Here is a 15624-nt window from a genome sequence, read left to right as displayed (position 1 = left end):
AAAGAGAGGAATAAAACATGGTAAAGCCATATCTCATTTTTTCCAATAAATAGCATTGCTTATTTCTAACCCCCTTTTTTCAAAGCTTATTTTTAATTTTTAAGCACCTCTTACTGAACTAAAATAAAAAAAGATTTACATTTATTCTTTTCTCTTAATTAAAATGTTAAAAAACAATAACATAGAAACATCCAATAATTAAAAATTACTAACAAAAAGTACTTTTTACTTACCAAATTACTTAAAAATGATTTTTCACCACACGAAATATATTTTTGTATCACTCAACTCTCAAGCGATCACTTAATTTGAATCAAACTTTGACTATCAGCACGACCGTAAAATCCAAAAAGGACACAGAGCAAAGCAGAAACGAACCCTGCTTTTGTTTTGCTTTCTGTAATTAATAGGATGTGATATGATCCAAATCGTTTTGTCTGATATCGATGATTAACAACTCTAATTGTTGATACAAAAATTCTCCATGGCGTCTGGTATTTATAAAACATTGCCTGAAATTTTGCTGTTAACTTCTTTAAATTTGCAAATTCTAAGACTCTGAATTCATTCCTGTATCGCAGTAGTATTAATGGAGGAACAGCACGAAAAGCTGCGAAGAGTCGTGGACGAATGGCGCAGTGAAACATTAGACAAGCTGAGGCCTCTGCATGACAATCCTTTTGAAGCTTCCGCTACAGTTGATGCGGCGAATGCGAAGAGTGATCCCATACATATTTCCACCGAGGCAAAGGATTCTTCCAGCTTATTAACTCTTGTTGAAACTGACAATATTCCGCTCAATAAATTTATAACAGTGCTTGCGTACGACTGTCTCGAGATATCTCGCCTCTCTCGCCAGGTATGCTTCTCTAAGTTTCAGGTTAAATTAATCTATTTATTCCACTTTTTTCAGGAGTAATTGCCAGCGTTTGAGTTATGCCTTTTGCGTGCAAACTATCGCAATGCCCTAATGTGGTTAAGGTAATGGATGATGTAGGCAATTCAGTAATTCTGAAGCTGTAATCTTAGCATAGATTCAAAACCTAACCCTAATCTTATCATTGGTTGAATTTTCAAATTCTTATATTTATATTTATTTAAATTCTTTGCCAAAATTTTTGGATGACCTCCATAGGAACCATAGGAGTCTTTGCATTTTTCTTGAATCATGATTGTGAAAACAGACTGCTTCATAATACAAATCGCTGCATCAAACTACCGATAATTTGAATAGAAACATAGAAGGATTGGAGAGTGTTATGCACGGTGACAAAATCATCATAGACTGCAGGGTGCGTTTGATATATTGTCACAGTAGTTTTTAATATGTTTTGATGTTTAGTCCCCATGATCATGGCAGTTTCATCGTTTCAAATAGAAACGAAGAGTAAGGAAATGGCATCTCTTAAAGTTCCTTGGAGGTCTGTTGGTGCATGAAAAGACACCCCCAGTTATCCTATTTGTGAGTAGCATGGAGCCAACTGTAAAACAAGAGTAATAAGAGAGAATGAGAGGAGAAATGGAGAATACTAGTTGGCTGTATGAGAAGAAATTTTTCTGTAGAGAGCAGCTGAAAGATTGTTGTAATATTTTCTATTTGAGCTATTCGTAACTGGCCTGGCCAAAGGAAGAAGAGGAAATTGAGCAATTGCCACATCTAACTAACTTGCCTCGCACTGGGATTATAGATTGAATCTTCTTGTGCCAATGTTCTTTTAGGTGCTGTTTATATGTTGTTTTCATTTTTGCTTTCATGCAGGTGAAAATGCTGTACCCATTCATTCCAACAATTAAGAACACAATGTCTGGCACAAAATTACGTTCCAATCTTTGTCAATTTGAAATTTAATTCAAGTGGGAAGGTATACACATACGCAAATTTCCACAAAACATTGACGTTTAAGAGATCAAATTGGTATCAGAGTGGTTATAATCTTTTGATCTTGTGGCTAGTTGTTTGTGTTGATTTGTATAGTAGCGACAGGTCTTAGAAAGTGGAATTGCATCCTTATGGATCAGATATTTCAACAAGGAGGTGGAATGAAGAGGTGAGGAGAATGGCCAAAGAAGGTACTTAAAGCCTTTGAAAAGGTTTAAATTGTTGGAGGCAAATTTGGAGTTTGTGTTGAGAACCTAGGAAAGTCTCATCAACAACAAGAATCATCTATTAGAATCAAGCATCCATGGATAAGGTGGCATGTGTTCTTGCCAAGAAGCTTGGTGTGGAATGAGAGCAGCCCCATGAAAAGGATGAAGAAGGGAAGTGTAAAGATTGGGTCATGGGAGAGAAGTGATCCAAAATTGACAAAGGCAGAGCTGCATTAAAAAATTAAAGGAATCCAACTGAGCTTTTTTAAGGTTGAAGATATTAAAGCTTCTAAAGAACAAGTTGATGCTAAGATTGTTGATAGCTTGATAGCTTGATTAAGAAAATGAAGGTTTAGTTTAGTGTACATGAAATCAGCGATGCACATTTTTTTTCTTGTAAACGTCTTAAAATAAATGGGTGTGCTATAGTTTGATGGGAAACCTATTTGACAACCTCGAAGAAACACAAGACAATTGTTTCTAGTTGGGAAAGATTTATTGAATTGCTTAAGAAAAGTTTCTATCTAGTACGACACAAAACTGACTAAAAGGTTAAGTAGTAGCATTTCATGCAAGTCAATAACCCAAGTGTGGTTATTGTACTCTACTGATTTCATTTAAGATCCATGTTAATGAACTTGGATTCGGAGAAGGAAGATAAGATGATCAAATATATTGAAGATGCGAAGAAACTAGGTGAGGGTGAATCATTTGTCTAAGAAGCAATAAAGTCAATTAAACAAATGTTGCAAAAAAGGTAAGTGGCAATGTAAATAAAAATTTTCAGTTTATTTTTAAAGATAAGAAATTTGAAATTTCTAAAGTCAAGGGTTCTATTAGTGGATCAAAAGATTTGAATGATTTATTGTATCGTCTTTCATAAGTAGATCATGGGGATTCATTTATTGCCTGAATTCCCCTAACCCAATATTGGATTTTATGGAGAAATTGCTTTTGGAGAGTGATGAAGTAAATAAATAACTTAAAAAATTGTTGGGGCAAGTTGTCAAATGCCCAAGTACTTTACCATGTAGGTCACTAATATTGATGGTTTAGAAGGATAGCTCTTTCAGAATGTTCATAGATTATGGAGCCTTGTACAAGATTATCATCAAGATTAGGTATCTACTCCTTTAGATTGATGACTTATTGGACCAATGTTAAAATGTTATTTACCTTACAGAGTTAGATCTAAAAAATTGGTACCATCAAGTTTGTAAAAACACTAAGGATGTATAGAAGAATAATAAAACAGTGTTTCTAACTTTCTACAAATGGTTGGTACATTCATTCGGTTTATGTAATACACTTTCTTCATTTATGAGATTGATAAATGATTTATTTGGGACATTCACAGTTACAAATTTTTGTTTTTCGTTCTAGATGGGAAGAACATGATCTAATTCGGTAGAAGCAAATTTTGTAAGTGTTGAAGGAAACACAACTTTATGCAATATGAAAAAAGTTGCATTTGCAAAGTAGTTACTAGTCTATTTTGCTGATGTGGTTCGAGGAAGAGGACTAAGTGTTGATCCAATATCACTTGAAGCTATATCCATTGGTCCATGCGTAAGAGTTCTATGGAAATGAGGAGTTTTGATGAGCAATTTAGTTTATGAGGAAGTTCATTCCTCTATTCTCCGTGATAGTAGCACCTTTACATGCCACTATAGCAATTGGTGAGAGCTTTCATTGGGACAAGGGACACACTTGTGCTTTTGATAAATTGAAATGTAAAATAATTTTTTTTAACTTTATTTGCTCTTCTTAAGTTAGTACACTATGGAGGCATTTTATTTACAAGGAGGTAAGTTTGGTTTGCTATCATTTTGAAGTTTTTTCTAAAATTGTAAGAGAATACCATGCTTACAACAAATAAATGTATGAATTTGTACAATCCATTGAGAAATAGAACATTATTTGCTGGGTATAGAGATATTTGTTCATATTGAGCAAAAACCTTTTCAATATTTGCAAGCACAAAATAAGTGCAATAAGGAAGACATTGTAAATAGATGGGATTTCAACAATTCAATTTGATGATAAAGTATGAGAATGGAACTATGAATGTGGCATTAGATATGCAATCTAGGTCACCAATTACAAAGCAAAAATTTCAGCTTTGTCAATTTCACATTTTGAGCTCTTCACCGAAGAGGCTTATGAGGAAGCATATGCTCAAGATAGAGATTTTGGGGAGAACTATCAACACTTGAAGACAAAAGAAATAGGTGTTAAGGGCAAAGCTGAAAAAATTTACAGTTTATAAGTTTTAAGTAACTATGTGTTCCAAAAGAAAAAATGTTTTTATTCACGAGGGAGGCACATACCTCCAAAATTAGAAAAACCATTGCTTATTTGCAAACATATGCTTATCAACTCCAAGTGTTGTAATGCCCCTTGCTAGATGATAGCACGAGTGGATGCTTCCATGTAGAAGGATTAAGTATGAGTAACTATATGCATGTGTTTTGATTATTTTATTGGTGAATAAAATGGAAGTTCATTTATTTTACAGATCTTCCTGATTTTGAGGTGGGGATATAGATGTGTTTTATTCTACCTTTGCATTTATTTGGAATAATTTGGAGTTGTATCAAAGAATGGATTTGATCTAGAAAAGCATCATGTTTGAGCTATAACATTGAATGAATACATTGTACAACAATGTATGGTTATAAAAGCCACAAAGCAAACCCTAGATGAAAGCCTAGGTGAGTATTAGATTAGATAATGGCAAGTGTCCTCATCCTAAGTTTAGCTTAACTGTAGTAAAGTAAAAAGGTAACCTAATCAATTAATAAGGTGATTACCTATTTACTCTAACAAAATTTACTTTCAAAACAACCACCTAGCAATAAGCAATCTCACAATCTTGGATGCATAACCACTAGAGAATCTTAGCAAGAAAGAAAGAAAGAAATTATGTTAATGTCCATGAATGACTACTACAAATCAAATTGACTAAAACATACAATTGCTACACTAGCAAAGGACTAGGGCAAAAGGGACCCTAGACACATCAAAAATGAAAAAGTGAAGCCAAAATAACATACACAAAAGAGTTAATTTGAAAAGAGTACTCCCCAAATTAGTCCAATGCTAAATAGACAAGTGGGGGAATACCCCACAAAGTAGTTGTCATGTCCCTTTTTGAAATTTTTCTAAAAATAGAAACTTACTAAAAATAGCTAGTCAACAGTCCCAAAATAGAAAATCAAGATCAATTGATGGTTTGGGAAATAATAATAAATTTGGTAATTTGTTTGAGATTTGAATATTGTTTAAATACCAAATTTATTTCAATTCAAATCTTTTCCACCTTTTGGCATGGGAATTTGGGGAACTTCATATGGGTTGTCTTTTTGGAAATTAGTGGTTTTTTGGCAGTTTTGAGAAATGGAAATTTTCTTTTGATTTTGTAGAAGTTTGGAAAAACTTGGCAAAGGAAACTGTTATCACAAAAGCTTGCACCCTTGCTGAGCTATCAACTTAGCAACCTTGTGAAACATGGAAACAACCCTGAAGTGTGGGACCTTGCACAAGGGGTTGAATCTGCGGAGAAGGCTGACTTCCTTCTCAATCCAGGTGCAGGTGTTGAACCAACTCAACACTTCAAAACTTACTCCTAAGCTTATCCTTAATTTGCAGAGGTAAAGGGAAGAGAGAAATGCTTAAAATAAAAGGAGGTGATGCACCAAGAAGAGATTGTTTCTCTCCCTACCCGAAATGACACAAAGAATCAACTGAAATACCTAGGAGATGCACAAACTTCAGTTGTATGAGTGACCCCAATGCATGTATGGAGGTTAGAATTTGCTGAATGTCAAGAGGGGGAAGGTTTCCCACAAGTCACACTCAGAAATAAATTAACATAACATATATGAGAGAAGAGCCACAAAACATACACCTATGATGAAGGTAAGGAAACATACACAACATACATAAGTTGAAGGAAGGCAAGAATGGCGATTTCAATTCATTATAAGGCCAATGGCCAAACTTACAGTTGCATAAATGTAAGATAAATACAAGAGAAGTGAAAGAGCATAGGATAGCTCAAGCCAATAGGGAGAGAACCCTTTACAATGAGGCTTAACAACCTTTATATAGAAAATTGGTTACAAGAGTGATCATGACCTTTGTGTGTGCAAGGAAATGTCAGTATGGGAGTGCAGGGAATGTTAATTTTGTGCCCTAGATCAGTAATCAGATTTTTGTCTTTTAATTATGCCCTAGTTTGTTAATCAGATTTGTAACATTTTAGTAAACCATAATTCAGTAAGCTCAGAAATGAAACAAGTAATCAAGAGACAAACACAAATACCCTGGGAAAACCTCCAAGGAGGAAAAACCCAACATTAAAGACCCACAGGTCAGATTATATATTCTCTCTTAATTGCACAAATACAATACTTAGCTTGCTTCTTCAGATCTGATCCCTTTTGTATGACAGATCTGCACTTCTAAGCACTTCAAGTCTGCACCAAAAAAGGCCTATGTCCTCTTGGACAAGTTCGCACAATCCTTGACAAGTTCGCACAATCCTTGAGTAAATTCGCACCTTTTATTTGCAGAGCTAGTTCGCTGATTTTATGAATGATTGAATTGTATTTGCAAGTTGACTTTATTTATATGAGACCTTAACCTTTATTAAGTCCAAGTCGACCTTCCTTCTTTTGGCGCCAATTTATTTATTGTGGCGTGGAGTATTTAGGGTGGCGTGAAGGTATAGGGCTGGGCTTAACTTGGGGGCATGTTACCCCTTTAGGATAGGACCCAGTCCTATATGGGTTCGGATGTTGCCTTAAGGCAATCCGAACCCATCTTACCTAGTTACAAATAACAGGGAAGTGCATGCACCTGACATTGTCTACATGCAAGCAACCTGGCCATATCCTGAAAAAACAACCCTGAGAAGGGTTGATTCACTGACCTTCCAAAGTCAGAGCATGCAGACATGACATAAGTTACCACAACAAGCATGGCCCTGTACTTCTCTTGATGGAAATCCTGCCAAAATCATTAAATGCACCCTTGTGGCTCCACAAAAGAAGGTGCACAAGTCACAAAAGTCGTCGAAGCATTTAAAGCTTTGAGTGTTGATCACGCCATCCGGAAGTGTTGCCAGCTGGAAAGAAGTCCGAGGACTTCGGAAACTCGGATTCCCGAAGTGGGGAAGACAAGGAAGGAACTTCAGAACCTCGGGGTTCCGGGAAAGGGAAGAAGAGACTAAGCAAAAGGAAAAGGGGAGACCTAGCAAAGGAACTTCGGAACCTCGGGGTTCCGGAGTTTCGAGGAATTGAAAAGAGTCCAAGCAAGGAACTTCGGAACCTCGGGGTTCCGGAGTTCTGAAGAACAGAGAAAAGGCAAGGAGGGAAGGAACCTCGGGTTTCGGAGTTCCGGGAAAAGAAAGGGGCTAAGGGAAAGGAACTTCGGAACCTCGAGGTTCCGGAGTTCCAAAGAAGGCAAGGAAAGGGAACATTGGAACCTCGGGGTTCCGGAGAATTGAAGAGGAGGGGGAAGGAAAGGGAGAAACTTCGGAACCTCGGGTTTCTGGAGTTCCGCGAAGGAGAAAGGAGAGGCAGCAAAGGGAAGGAACTTCGGAACCTCGGGGTTCCAGAGTTCCTTCCCTTAGGGAAGAAGAAGAGGAGGGAACTTCGGAACCTCGGGGTTCCGGAGTTCCAGAGGAGAGGGAAAGGCAAAGAGAAGGAACTTCGGAACCTCAGGGTTCCGGAGTTCCGGGGAACAGAGAAAGAAAAGAGAAGCAAAGGGAAGGGACTTCCTCCAAACAAGACAACACTTAACACTTCATAAATCCACTACTTTTCTCCTTGATCAACTGGGGCAACGCTGGTCCATGGAACATATCTCTGATCGGGTCTCACTGATGGACCAAGGGTGTCATAAAATGACAACATTTTTGGCGACCTCTGCGGGATGCTTGCCTGCTAAACATGAATTCCAGAAGCCTTGAGCATCCATTGGGCACAGAGTCACAACTGCAAGAAAGAAGAAAACTCTCTCTATCCCGCAAAGGATCAAGATCAACCATTCTGAAGGGGAACAACCTGTGCTCGTGCACTTCTTGGAAAACAAGAAACCTAACTAATATTTACATCGTTACAGTAAGAGGTAACTGATGCTTTTACCTCTATCAAAAAGGAACCTTTTGAAGGAGCTGATCCCCCTCATACCATTGTTACATTCACCATCTAGTTGCAATGGTTGAAATCTCTGGTATGCATGCATTAGATCACACATACTAATGTGGTAAAAGAACACTTCACTATTTACCTTGCCACCATAGGGAAGCCATAGAAAATAGCCACCTGAAACATCTGGGGATGCATGAAGCATACACATAGTAGTAAGGCGGGAGTTTTTTAGGAGTCGGCTAGCATCAAAAGAACTACTCCTTGCAAAAGAGAAGGCATCTCTATTGTACAAGGGGGCATCATTTTTTTTACACTAGCTGACCTCCTCTTGGTGTGAGTTGAAACCAAAGGAAAAGGCCTCGAACTCACTTGGTGATGAAAAGTATACCATATCTTTGTCTTGGCCTGCACAAAAGGGCTCTTCAGACACATCAAATTGGAAACTTTGAAGCTCGGGTATACTGTCAAGTTGAGCAACCAAAAGACTGTTGGCATGACCAACATGTTATTGCTCAATGTCATCAAACTTGGTATGTTGGTCCCAAGTGAAACATTCAAGCTCAGCACATCATCCCTAATGCCAAAAGAAACATCTTCACCTTAAATGAAGACTTCATATTCAACATCATCACTTTCAGGGACAGGGGAGAACCAACATGCATCATAATCACATGTGCTGATATCCAACTCATCAGCACAAATCTTAGGTTTATAAGACACCTCACAAGAAGATCTAAAATCTTCAGATTGTCTCTTTGTTTTTGTTTCCTCCTCTTGGCAACATAAAGCAACCACCTCAGGTTCATGGCACGATCCATCCGCCATGCAATTTGTAGCAAAAACATTACCCCCTGTGCCCTCCTCAACACTAGCTTGTTGCTCCAGAGCTACCACCGGGGGAGGTGTAGACATATATGAGAGAAGAGCCACAAAACATACACCTATGGTGAAGGTAAGGAAACATACACAACATACATAAGTTGAAGGAAGGCAAGAATGGTGATTTCAATTCATTATAAGGCCAATGGCCAAACTTACAGTTGCATAAATGCAAGATAAATACAAGAGAAGTGAAAGAGCATAGGATAGCTCAAGCCAGCAGGGAGAGAACCCTTTACAATGAGGCTTAACAACCTTTATATAGAAAACTGGTTACAAGAGTGATCATGACCCTTGTGTGTGCAGGGAAATGTCAGTCTGGGAGTGCAGGGAAGTGCATGCACTTGACATTGTGTACATGCAAGCAACCTGGCCATACCTTGAAAAAGCAACCTTGAGAAGGGTGGATTGACTGACCTTCCAATGTCAGAGCATGCAAACATGAAAATAAGTTACCACAACAAGCATGGCCTTGTACCTCTCTTGATGGAAATTCTGCCAAAATCATTAAATGCACCCTTGTGGCTCCACAAAAGAAGGTGCACAAGTCACAAAAGTCGTCGGAGCATTTAAAGCTTTGAGTGTTGATCACGCCATTTGGAAGTGTTGCCAGTCAGAAAGAAGTCCGAGGACTCCGGAAACTTGGGTTCCCGAAGTGGGGAAGACAAGGAAGGAACTTCGGAACCTTGGGGTTCCGGAGTTCCAGGGAAGGGGAAGGAGAACTTCGGAACCTTGGGGTTCCGGAGTTCTGGGAAATTGAAAAGAGGCCAAGGAAGGAACTTCGGAACCTCGGGGTTCCGGAGAACAGAGAAAAGGCAAGGAGGGAAGGAACTTCGGAACCTCGGGGTTCCGGAGTTCCGGGAAAAGAAAGGGGCTAAGTGAAAGGAACTTTGGAACCTCGGGGTTCTGGAGTTCTGAAGAAGGCAAGGAAAGGAAACTGCAGAACCTCAAGGTTTTGGAGTTCCGAAGAACTTAAGAGGAGGGGGAAGGAAAGGGAGGAACTTTGGAACCTCGAGTTTCTAGAGTTGCTAGCCTTCCTTTCCTTCGTCTCTTCTCTTAGGCTTCTCCTTGCCCGGAACTCCGGAACCTCGAGGTTCCGAAGTTCCCCTCCTCTTTAGCCTTTCCCTTTCTTCTTCGTAACTCCGGAACTCCAGGGTTCCGAAATTCCTTTTGCGCAGTACCCTGGAACTCCGGAACCCCGAGGTCCTGAAGTTCCCTTCCCTTGCCTTTCCCGGACCCCCGAGGTTCCGAGGTTCCCTCCTTTCCCTTCTTCCCTCTTCTCCCCGGAACTCCGGAACCCCGAGGTTCCGAAGTTCCTTCCCCTTTTGCTTTCTCTCTCTAGTTCTTCCAGAACTTCGGAACCCCGAGGTTTTGAAGATCCTTTCCTTCTCTTTTTCTCTTTATCCTGAGACTCCGGAACCCCGAGGTTCCGAAGTTCCTTGCTCCTTCCCTTGTCTTCCTCACTTTGGGAGTCCGAGCTCCCGAAGTCTCTGGGCTTCATTTCGACTGGCGACACTTCCGGATGGCGTGATCGACACTCAATACTTTTAATGCTCTGACAGTTTTGGTGGCTTGTGCACTTTCTTTTGTGGAGCCACATGGGTGCATTAAGTGTTTTTGGTAGGATTTCCATTAGGGAGGTACGGGGCCATGCTTGGTGACTTATGTCATGTTTGACTTTGGAAGGTTAGTCAGTCCACCTTCCTCAGAGTTGCCTTTGGTGGTATGGCTAGGTTGCTTGCATGTACAAGCCAAGTGCATGCACTTCCTTGCACTTCCGGATTGACATGCAAGGGTCATGATCACCATTGTAACCCTTTTTTCTATATAAGGCTGTTAAGCCTCATTGTAAAGGGTTCTCTCCCTGCTGCCTTGGGATTTCCTATGCTCTTTCTCTTGTCTTGAAGACTTGTAACTTTTTTGCACTTCTGCAATTGTAAGATTGGCTTTTGGCCTTATGATTAATTGAAAATCACCATTCTTGCCTCCTTCTAACCTATGTATGCTGTGTATGCTTTCTTACCTTCATTGTAGGTGTATGTCTTGTGGCTTTTCTCTCCATATAAGCTGTGTTAACTTGTTTTCTGAGTGTGACTTGTGGGAATCCTTCTCCCCTCTTGACACTTAGCAAACTCTAACCTCCATACATGTGTTTTGGGTCACTTATGCAATTGAAGTTGTGCATCTCTTGGGTTTTTCAGTTAGTTCCTTGTGCCATTTCGGTAGGGAAAGAAACAATCTCTTATCTTGGTGCATCACCTCTTTTATTTCAAGCATTCTTTCTTCCTTTTACCTCTGCAAATTGTTAGGATAGGCTTAGGAGTAAGTTGTGAAGTGTTGAGTTGGTTCAACACCTGCATCAGATTGAGAAGGAAGCTGACCTTCTCCGGAGATTCAACCCCCTTGCGCAAGGTCCCACACTTCGGGGTTGTTTAAATGTTTCACGAGGTTGCTGAGTTGATAGCTTAGCAAGGGTGCGAGCTTTTGTGATAACAAGAAGTTTTCTTGAAATTTTGTGAGCTTGCAGTACATTTCAGACTTCTCATTTGCTCACTGTTTTGGGTTAGTGTAATGTCCCCATTTTAGCAGACATGGTTTTTGGGTGATTATCCTATCATTTTGACCTTCGTAGGCTAATGAGTATGGATAGAGGGTCTTCCGAGGCTTGTATCGTCTCCAGAGTTCAGTGTGTTTCGATTTGGCTTTCGTTTGGTATCATTTGGACTTCATTTGCTATACTTACTATTTATAGTAAGTTTGAGATGTTAGAGATGGACCCCTTCTATTTTTAGTAAAGGGGTATGGTCATATGCAGCTTCATCATGTCAGCTCCCAGTTTAGACGGCGTTCAAAAATGTTGAGTATTAATGGAGATATTAATGTTTATTTAGTTTAAATCATAGAAACGGGACTCGCCCAAACTCGCTCGGACTCGGCGAGTCCGAGTACGAGTCATGCTCGGCGAGTCCTAGGGGCTCGGACTCGGACTCATCCGAGTCTGGAGAGTAAAATCACCAGGCTCGCCAAGTTGGCGAGTTTGGCTCAAACTCGCCAAACTCGGCGAGTCTTGAGCCCCAAACTTGGCTACTGCCTAGCTTAAGTAAAATGACAAAAAAAAAACATTTTAAAAAGTTTTTTTAAAATGAATGGTCTCGTCTTTGTTCACTACAATTTCTGCCTGAGAATGAGAAAAATTAGGGTTACAACATGTCAGCCAATAGAAAAATAACACCCGATGCCTTTATTAAATAATAAGTTTTTTTTGGCCTCGCGGGGCGCTGCCCCTCGACCCCACCCTATATCGCGATAGGGAGCGCTGCCCCTTGACCCCACCTTGGGGGTGCTGCCCCCAAACACCCGTCGAAAATTATGGGGGGAAACTGCGTCGATAGAAGTAGGGAAAATTTAACCTCCGAGTCTGACACTGATTGGTTCGACCAGGTAGATATAGAGGCTGAGACTGTAGCCATGGCAGAGGAGGAGCGGAGAGCACGAGCACGGATTGGAGATTCAGAGGTAGATAGTGACACGGATGTTCTTGATGTTGGTGAGCATGGCATGGTGTCACGGGGAGCGGCCATGGCTGTCCAATCATCCAGGACCTACCTTAGACGCCTTCGCAAGGGGTTGGGGCCGGAGGGTGCTGCCGCGCAGGCTCCTCTGAGCCATAGGCTTGTAGTTGTATTTACCTTTGGTATTTGTATGAAACATTTGATGATGATCATATGATGACATGTATTTTTTATTCCACGAGTTTTGTAATATTGTATACATTTGACAATATTTATATATCTATGTTTGTTATTTTCTTCGGCTACAATTTGCGTTTATGCTTATGTGATTGATGTATACTTGTGTATGTAATCAAATGAGCCGATTTTGATGATGTTATTGTGTCTTTAAGGTGTATTCAATAAAGGGTGTCTGAAACAAGTTTTAAATCTTTAAAAATCTCTAAATTTCTTGAGTATTTCACTTTCCCGAGTACAGCCGAGTCTGGAGCCGAGTCTGACGTCGAGTCCGAGTCGGCCTTGCCGAGTCCGAGTCCTGTTTCTTTGGTTTAAATAAACATTAATGTTTTGAACTTATATTATTAAGTTATAATATAATTTTATATTATAACTTAAGTAAGGGTCCAAGTATCATTAAAGGGGACCATTTTAATTAATTAACTGTATATTATAACTTAAGTAAGGGTCCAAGTATCATTAAAGGGACCATTTTAATTAATTAATTGTGGCTCTTTTACCAAGGTGAAATATTAAATGACAAAGTGAAAATATTATATCATTAAATGTCATTTAATATCATTAATTGATTTAATGCCTTATTGAAGAAAATCAAACCTTCATGGGAAATATATATAAGGCTTTTGAAAAGAAGAGAAGGGGATTGATCATTGTTATTTTTGATGAGAAGACTTGTCTCTTGGCTTTGGAGAAGAAGCTGGGGTTTCTGCAGCTTGTCCAGAGTATCGGCATTGGAGAACGTGAAGACTTCATTGCATCAGCAATCTGAGGGTGTGAGATATTCATCTGAAGTTGCTCCTAGGGTTGGCTTCATCCAGAAGTTGACATTATGCTGATTGGAGATTTATTTTCAGATTTATTGGTATAGCTGAGGGGATATGTATATGGCAGACTGAGAACATCATATAGAGGGTTTATTTGCTGCTACAGTGTCGTGAACAGTGCACTGCAGTGCACGTGAACAGTGCACGTGAACAGTGCGCTACAGTAGTTCGAATTCTATAGAAGGAAATTTAGAAAGGTGAACAGCTATATATATTTGACAAGGGATTTGCATATGAGGAGAATTAAACCAATATATCAAGGCAGCCATTGAAATTCCAGGTTTTCTATCTATGGTCATTGTATTAGAAAATCATTACTTCATTGCATCATTTGCTATTATGATTATATCATGAAATACTTGGAGGTTGCATATGTTTAATGGAGATATAAGTTGCATATTTCACATTCATGGTGACATTCAACATTGATCAGCCACTTAGCTTTCATGCCAACTGTTTGCTTAAATGCCTAATGGCTGTAGGTATACTTTGGGATGCATGACAAGTGTTTGTCTTAATGTCAACTAGCTGTACTAGTTAATTTCAGTCATTACATGTGTGTGTAAAGGTCTAAAACAGCTAGCATATCATTTCTATAACAACTTTGCATTGTTAGAAGCTTTCCATAACTTCATTTGCAGCCTACAAACCCAAAGAAGACAAATAAAGAATTCACCACAGTGGCTTCAAACATTGTATGCCAAGTGTTTGACAATATTCCTTGGGGTTCAAATAAGCGAAACAGGGTCAGATTTGCCAAGGGATAGTACAGTTAGTTTATCGTAGTAGTTCCTTGCTGTTTATATCAGATTATGACAACAAATATGATGTATTCCATATCACATATTAGTAATGTTTTATGAAATAACAATCCTCTGAAGTTTGATGCAAATTCAGGGTTTTACAGTGTTCATTCCTAGAAGCCAGTTTTACTGTTTCAATTGATTTGCAAAGTTTTAATTAAAGAAGTTTCAAATAATTTCAAATCTGAAATTTTATTTGGAATGAGACATTACAGTAGTAGAAAGGTGAAAAAGGTGAAGACATCATTAGTTTCATGGAAATAAATAGGCAAGTGGGGGAAGTGCCCCAGTTTACTATTCTTAGTCAATAAGGGAGGGTTAGAGGGGGAGTATCTTTATCTCTTTAAAAAGGAAAACCTGCAAGCAAGTTAGATAATAACCTACAAATTATATAACAACTAACTATGATGATGCATAAAGTAAACGATGACTGATTATGATGAAACATAAGGCAATTTAAAATTGCAAACAACTGTCAATGTAGAGATCAGAATCATAAGTCATAACTAAAGGAATTCCATCATGGCAAGCTAGGATGGGTAACCTGATAGGGTGTGTTAACAACTGTTCTCCCTCAATAGAGCCACACTTGATAGGCTGTCTTATCAACTGTGCTTCCTCAATCAAGCCACACTTGATAGGGTGTCTTATCAACCGTTCTCCCTCAATCAAACCACATTTGATAGGGTTCCTTATCAGCCGTTCTCCCTATTGTAAGTCATATTGATAGGGTGCCTTATCAGCCATTCTCCCTGTTGCAAGTCATATTGATAGGGTGCCTTATTAGCTGTTCTCCCTATTGAAGCCATATTGATAGGGTGCCTTATCAGCCGTTCTCCCCATTCAATCCTTTATAACCATGCTTGATTTCAATAATCAGATATAACACATATACATATTACATCATATTAACCATAATAGGTTACACAGTATTAGCTGGAATTAAGAAGATAACATGCAGTGAATAGTCATAAAGATGATCTGCTATCACTAATAGTATGCAGAGAATATTAACAGAATTATGCACAGAACTTCATACCAGAATATCGTCTTAACTTAATAGTAGCTGCAGATTCGATCTCTTTATTTTGTTCTCTTTCCTCAAGGATTGTTCGATCCGATA

The 15624-nt window shown here is 39.1% G+C and overlaps 1 protein-coding gene across 1 annotated transcript in view; it reads left to right on the top strand.

The window, feature by feature from the left end:
* Positions 1-308: 308 nt before the first annotated feature.
* The window catches only part of LOC131076327 (uncharacterized), a 211076-nt gene continuing 195760 nt past the window's right edge, over positions 309-15624 (top strand). Inside the window, exons 1-2 of the mRNA XM_058013462.2 lie at positions 309-494; positions 582-859. Of these exons, the coding sequence (XP_057869445.2) occupies positions 485-494; positions 582-859 (288 nt within the window). The 5' untranslated portion in view covers positions 309-484. The remainder of the gene's footprint in view (positions 495-581; positions 860-15624) is intronic.

Source organism: Cryptomeria japonica, chromosome 11 (assembly GCF_030272615.1).
Source record: "Cryptomeria japonica chromosome 11, Sugi_1.0, whole genome shotgun sequence".
NCBI classification, from domain to species: Eukaryota; Viridiplantae; Streptophyta; class Pinopsida; order Cupressales; family Cupressaceae; genus Cryptomeria; species Cryptomeria japonica.
The sequence above is the reverse complement of the archived record's forward strand: the minus strand, read 5'-3'. Positions and strand labels throughout refer to the sequence as shown.